This window comes from Seriola lalandi, unplaced genomic scaffold (genome assembly GCF_002814215.2).
Source record: "Seriola lalandi dorsalis isolate HSWRI2012SDOR001 ecotype SW California unplaced genomic scaffold, Sedor1 jcf7180002054138, whole genome shotgun sequence".
NCBI classification, from domain to species: Eukaryota; Metazoa; Chordata; class Actinopteri; order Carangiformes; family Carangidae; genus Seriola; species Seriola lalandi.
Window position 1 is genome coordinate 50,937 of NW_019524691.1, and position 6,326 is coordinate 57,262.

At 46.2% G+C, this 6,326-nt stretch overlaps 1 protein-coding gene across 7 annotated transcripts in view; it reads right to left on the reverse strand.

Moving 5' to 3' along the window:
* Positions 1-6,326, reverse strand: part of kif16ba (kinesin family member 16Ba) — a 24,957-nt gene that overhangs the window by 16,718 nt on the left and 1,913 nt on the right. For all 7 annotated transcript variants that reach the window (XM_023403461.2, XM_023403460.2, XM_023403462.2 and 4 more), the window contains exons 2-13: positions 6,050-6,119; positions 5,839-5,952; positions 4,975-5,091; positions 4,192-4,289; positions 3,309-3,418; positions 2,848-2,990; positions 2,484-2,652; positions 1,460-1,591; positions 1,048-1,223; positions 896-961; positions 751-810; positions 399-518 (exon numbers count right to left, since the gene is read on the reverse strand). In XM_023403461.2, the coding sequence (XP_023259229.1) occupies positions 399-518; positions 751-810; positions 896-961; positions 1,048-1,223; positions 1,460-1,591; positions 2,484-2,652; positions 2,848-2,990; positions 3,309-3,418; positions 4,192-4,289; positions 4,975-5,091; positions 5,839-5,952; positions 6,050-6,119 (1,375 nt within the window). The remainder of the gene's footprint in view (positions 1-398; positions 519-750; positions 811-895; positions 962-1,047; positions 1,224-1,459; positions 1,592-2,483; positions 2,653-2,847; positions 2,991-3,308; positions 3,419-4,191; positions 4,290-4,974; positions 5,092-5,838; positions 5,953-6,049; positions 6,120-6,326) is intronic.

A 6,326-nucleotide genomic window follows, 5' to 3' on the forward strand; every position in this document is an offset into this window, starting at 1 on the left:
TTTTTATCTACCGTTATTGTAAATACGTTTTCTAAAACATTTTAAAAGAAAAATTTTAAATTAAAATATTTCCTAAATGTTTAAACAAGTGTCAGGACTTCTGATTGGCTGCTGACCTGTTGTTACTAGAGCTGCAGAGAGAAGCCTGAGAGAGGAGATGTAAAACTACACTGAGATGGTTTTTATATCTTCTGATGGATCAACACTTCAAATAAAACACAGAAGAAGAAACATGGAGCTTTAAACTTCTTTCAGTGTCTTTTATAAAACACCCTGATGGAGCCTGAAGACTCTAGAAAATATAAACACTGTTCACAGGCCAAATGAAACATCACTTCAACACTCTTTAAGGACGAAGCAAACTGGACCCCGTCTCTGTGCAGCAGGTGACCTCTGACCTTCAGATGGTACAGGATGATGCCGGTGCTGAGCAGGTCGTCGTCGATGCCGATGAGGTGAGGCAGCTCCGAGTCCAGGACCACGCCAATCCCCTCTTTCCTCAGCGCCAGAGTCTCCTCCTGCAGACACGCCACTGTTCAACCACTTCATCTCAACCGCTTCACAATAATATTATATTATTATTATTATTATAATTATATATTATAGAAATAATATTATCCACAATCCTTTGACATCCAAAAGTTCCTTCAACGTGTCCACGAGAAAGAGGCGGACGGACAACCTAAGAAACAAAATGGCCGCTGCTCTGCCTGTCGCCGGGCGGAGGACACACAAACACAAGCTTCTCACCTTGAGGATGTTCTGCGTCTCGTTCCACTTGTTGGTCCATTCTTTCGTCAGCTCCAGAACCTGAACACAGAGAACCACACGTCAGATCACATGACCTCCAGCTGCTGACCGGAGAGCGGCAGGTGAAGACGCCGAACGGACTCACTCTGGCTTCGTTCTGGTGCAGTTTCTCCTCCATGCTCAGAGCGGTGGGCGAATCCAGCAGAGCGATCTGACAAACAGACACACGGGTCAGAGACAACGTCCTCGCCCGTCACACAGCGTGGCGGTATTTAGCTCCTGTCAGAGGTCGTTTACCTGGTTACCCTGAATCAGCAGAGCCTTCAGCCGGGCGATTTCAGCCCGCAGTTCTCTGATCAGCCGGACGTTGGCGTCCTCGTTGATGGTCGGCTTGTTGATGATGTTCTTGGCTCGGTTGGCGTAGCGCAGAGTGCTGAGGGTCTCGCCGTAGTTGACGTCGGCGGGAGAAACGGCTGCGACAGGAAGTCGTTTAACAGATTTACATCATATACTTGTGTGTATAAATACATAGATACTTTATTTAGGGTTAGGTGTGTGTGTGTGTGTGCGTGTGTGTGTCTGTGTGTGTGTGTCTCTGTGTGTGTGTGTGTGTGTGTCTCTCTGTGTGTGTGTGTCTCTGTGTGTGTGTGTGTGTCTCTGTGTGTGTGTGTGTGTCTCTGTGTGTCTGTGTGTGTGTGTCTCTGCTCACTGGCGATCATGATGGTCTTGGCGTTGCCGCCCAGGCTGTCTTTGAGCAGCCACGTCAGCACAGAGTCTCTGTAGGGAACGAACACCGACTTCTTCTTCAGGTTGGTGTTCACGCCGTCCTGCGTCATGTCGGCTGCACAGGAAACACACGTCAGTCAGTCACATGACCGGTGTCAGCTCCGATCATCACACTCATGTTCTGACTGAAATTCATCGTCGTTTAAAGACATTTCATAAACTGTGATTGTGATTAAAGTTTACTGTTTTTTTTTAACCCAGTCTTTATTTGTCACATGACGACAGGTGTGAAACGCTTCCAGCTCCCAACAGAGCAAATGATTGAAAAACTAATGTGCAAAAGCATAATAAAATATTTTTAACAAACAGAAAACGCAGAGAGAGAAACAAAGTGAATTTAAAGCTTCATGTTTCTTCTTCTTCTGTGTTTTATTTGAAGTGTTGCTCCATCAGAAGATATAAAAACCATCTCAGTGTAGTTTTACATCTCCTCTCTCAGGCTTCTCTCTGGAGCTCTAGTAACAACAGGTCTGTGAGCCAATCAGAAGAGAGGAGGCTCTGAGCCTCTCCTCTGATTGGCTGAATGTTTTCTGAGTGATCCAATAAATAGCAGATTTCAGGTAAAAACACTCAGAGAAACCAAATCCTGCAAGGTTTGGATGGTGGGTCCAGGTGGGCGGGGCTTGGTGACTGCTTTGTTGTGACATCACAAAGTTCCAGAAGTCCTGACGGCTGGTTTTAAGGCTCAGTTTCTGAATACAGGCTGTGTGCATTTCTCTGTGGACTGAGGCTTTGATACTTTCACAGTATTAATATAGAAGCTAGAGCTGATCTATAATCTATAATCACACTACACATGGACACACACCTTTACACTGGAGGAGCTGGAACATGTGCAGAAACGTAAACATGGCGTCACTGAGCAGAGACGAGTCCAGGGTCTCAGTTTGTGCGTGGAACAGGGAAAAGGCTTCAGACACATGAAGAAGAGCGAGTGTGTTTCTGACCTAGAGCAGAGATGACGTTGCCCAGGGTGACCAGCGACTTGTTGATGTTTCCTCCTTCTTTCAGTCGGACGCCGGTGGCTCCGGTGGCGTCGGCCCGCTCGCTTCCTGCCAGGTCGACCAGGTGGATCTTACTGACGGTTTCACTGGGCATCTCTGCGTCAAACTTAGCCTGAGATTAAAGAATAAGAAGATATTAATGAGGGACTTCCTGTTGTCACTGGGCAACACGTTTCACATTAAAACGTCATTAGAGCGTCTCTGAACGTGACTTCAAAGTAAAAGATAATTTCTCTGTTTGTTTTCTGGAACTACTTTCTCAGCGGAGCTCGTTATTTCCTCTCTGAGGTCGCGAGTCGCCCCTGACCTGAGTGAAGTTGATGGTGAAGATGGCGTGGGAGCGGCTGCTGACGTCGTTCATGCCGGTGCTGGCGGTGGTGCGGTTGATGTTCCCGGCCTCCATCAGCTCCTCCACGTCGCTGTAGTTCTGCACCAGGTGTTTGGACAGATCTGAGATCAGGAGGGAGGAGTCACGTCACGATCAAATTATTTCCTTTTTCTTATTTTACTGGAACATGTTTTATTTCCTTCTTTTGAGTCACTTTAACGTTTTTATATTAGTTGTGTTTTGCGAAGCATCAGTAACTCACAGCTTTACATTTAACATCCAATGTGTCACGAGACGTGGCAGATTACCTGGAAACACCTGTCTGTCTCTGTCGACAGGTATCACACAGCAGGAAGTTAAAGCTACGACCTGAACCATCTGAATTTAAAGAAAACTAGAGACACAACACTGGAGCGCGGTCGAGGCCGTGGCGGTTTCACCTTCGACATAGGGGCCGTCCTTCGGGTGCTCCCGGACTCTCAGGTTGTAGGTCTGAGTGGATTTCCTCCTCAGCAGGTCTCTCACCCTCTCGTTGTAGATCTCCAGGTAGCTGTGGAAAAACAACATCAGTCTCAGCATCTCAGGTTTGTAGTTCCTTTCCTTCAGTCTCATCTTTGTGCCTTCAAAATAAGAGCACGGCTCCTCATCAATACGTTTCCTCCTGATACAAAGTGGAAGCTACTTCCTGAACTTGTTAACTCGATAACAAGTTCATTATCAGCAGACGAGGAGGTCTTTGTGATCCTGCTTTGGGTGCGAACGCTTATGTTAGCACTCGACCTACAGATCACGTCTTCCTCCAGACATAAAGGAACAATCACATCATCATCATTTAAAAATAAATCTGTGACAATTAAAAGCAAAAACGATCATTCCATCAAAAGACCTCAAGGACAAAGAAATAAAAAGCTAAAGGCGCCTCTCAGCGCTGCAATAAGAAGAAGAAGAAGAATGGTTGTTTTGCAGACTTTGCAGAGGCGCCTTTAGCTTTTTACTCAGTTTTGTCGTTGAGTTCTTTTGTTCTACAGTTTAACTTGAAGTGATTCCTTCAGTAAAAGACCAAGATCAGGAGAAAACCTGAAACACTTCAGTGAACAGTTTAAGGAGAGTTAAAGGTGTTCTGTGCAACTGTTTTATTTTAAGGAAATCCAACTCAGACTTAAATCTCGACTTAAAGTGTTTTGGACAAACAAAAAGACAGAAGACAAAGAAGAACGACTAATTCATGGAATCAAACAGAAGACATTTAAATATCTTTAAACGCAGTGAGAAACATTTATCCACTTTTCTTTAGAACATGAACTCAGGTTCGGGTCGACTCACCTGACTTCTGTACGAAACGAAGCTACATCCCATCGAGTGGCGTCAGAGATACGACTGAACAAACCCTCACAGATCCTGGGGATCAGACCCGCGTCTCCCTGAAACGACGAGAAGCCGGTTTCAGAGACAGAGCAGAGCGTCATCAGAGCACAGCTGGAACTGCTGGAGCTTTTCCACCAGTCCAGGTGAAACACCAGATAAAGATCAGCTGCAGCTGCAGGAGCTGAAGCGTCTGAACATCGTCACACTCTTCTGTTGGTTAACAATCAATAATCTGCAGATGAATCGTTAATAATCATATTAAACTGTATCTGCTCTGTGACCCTGATCTACTGTCGCCACCCTCCAGTCAAACACACACCTCCTGCCTCCTAACGGTCAGATGATCTCACACCTGATCAATAAACACATGGAAAAGTTCACGCTCTCTTAGATAGTGTGGTTTGAGTCGGTCCCACTCAGTGAACACAGCCGGCTGCAGATCAGACCGGACTATGAAGAAACCCTCACGTGGCGTCTTCACCAGGGTCAACACAACACTCAGATTAAGACCAGCACCTCAGAGACGGGAGGAAACCTCTGCAGGGTTTAAAGCAGGAGCTGGAGAAAGGTTTTATTGACAGAAACAGAAAGTCTTATCGTTGGACTGAGTGATTAAAGTGAAGCCTTTGAGCTGAATGATCAGGCAGGTCGATCGTTCAGCTTCAGGCTTATCACACAAGGTGTTTCTAGATAAGAACATCTGGACTGTGGATGTGAAACATGTGTGGAGTCGTGTCTCACTGGATTTCCCATCATGGTGTAGGACTTCCCCGAGCCGGTCTGACCGTAGGCGAAGACGCAGGCGTTGTAGCCCTCGAACGCCGCTTTCAGCACGTCGGTGCCCAGATCTCTGAAAACCTGCGAAGGGAACCAGGAGATGAAAGTGGTTTTAGTTGTGTCAGGATCTCTTTACGGCCTCTGTTGACACGGGAACCGGCGCCGCAGATTACAAAGCTCATGAGTGTGTGAGCGCTGATGTGGCGGAGCTGTCACGTGATGCGTCTGAGCTCCTGAGTAAACACAGCTGCTTCCACAGAACAAGAGTCTGATCCTCCCTCCAAAACCTCTGTGACACCAACCAGCACAATTAACCCCGTGAACCCGGCTGCTGCTGCTGTTATTTACAGCGTGACGGCACAGTCGCTACGCAACAGCAGCAACAACAACAACAACAACAGCAGCAGCAGATGAAATTAAATTTTATCTTAATTTCTGTATGAAGTCTTGAGTTAAAGATCAGTTCGTCCTCGAGTCCCAGTGAACGTTTGTGCCAAATTTAAACTGATTCCCTTGAGGAGTTCTCTCAAAATCATTTTGTGTCATCACCATGACCTTTGACCTTTGAGCACCAAAATCTAATCAGTTCACCCTTGAGTCCTAGTGAATGTTTGTGCCAAATTCTAAGAGTTTCCATCAAGGAGTTACTGAGACATCGTGTCCACGAGAATGAGACAGACAACCTGAAAACAAAATGGCCGCCGCTCTGACTGATACAAACATCTGATTTGAGTCAAAAACAACTTTTCTAAACCGTGAGAGGACACACACACACAGAGAGAGAGAGAGAGAGAGACGCCGTCTGTCCTCCTGAGACGAGACACTCACCCTCTCCTGAGAGACGAAGGCGCAGCTCTTACAGTCCGTGGAGTCGTAGGAGAAGTCGTACGTGAAGGTTTTGGTTCGATCCCTCGTCGTGTCTCCTGCCACGCCGTCAGGGATCTTTCAAAAAATAACCACAACACCAAATGTAAACGACCCGAGTTCAGCTACGAGGACGGTGAAATCATTGTTAAAGGTCACGTGAAAACAAAAAGACCTTCAGGTTGGTGATGGAGGTTTTGGTTCCTTCCATCTTGATGATGCTTTTCGCCGTCAAGTCTTTCTCCCTGTAAAACAAATCTGAGTTCATTCAAAAGCAACGGTTCACGTCACAGACTCCACTCTGTGGTTTTGGCGGGAATCCTTTTTCCAGGTTCAGATTCATGTTTTAACCTTTAACTGAATATCCTGAAACACAGAGGACAGTCCAGAACATCTCAACTTTAAACCACGTCGTCATCGTCGTCATCATCGTCATCATCATCATCATCATC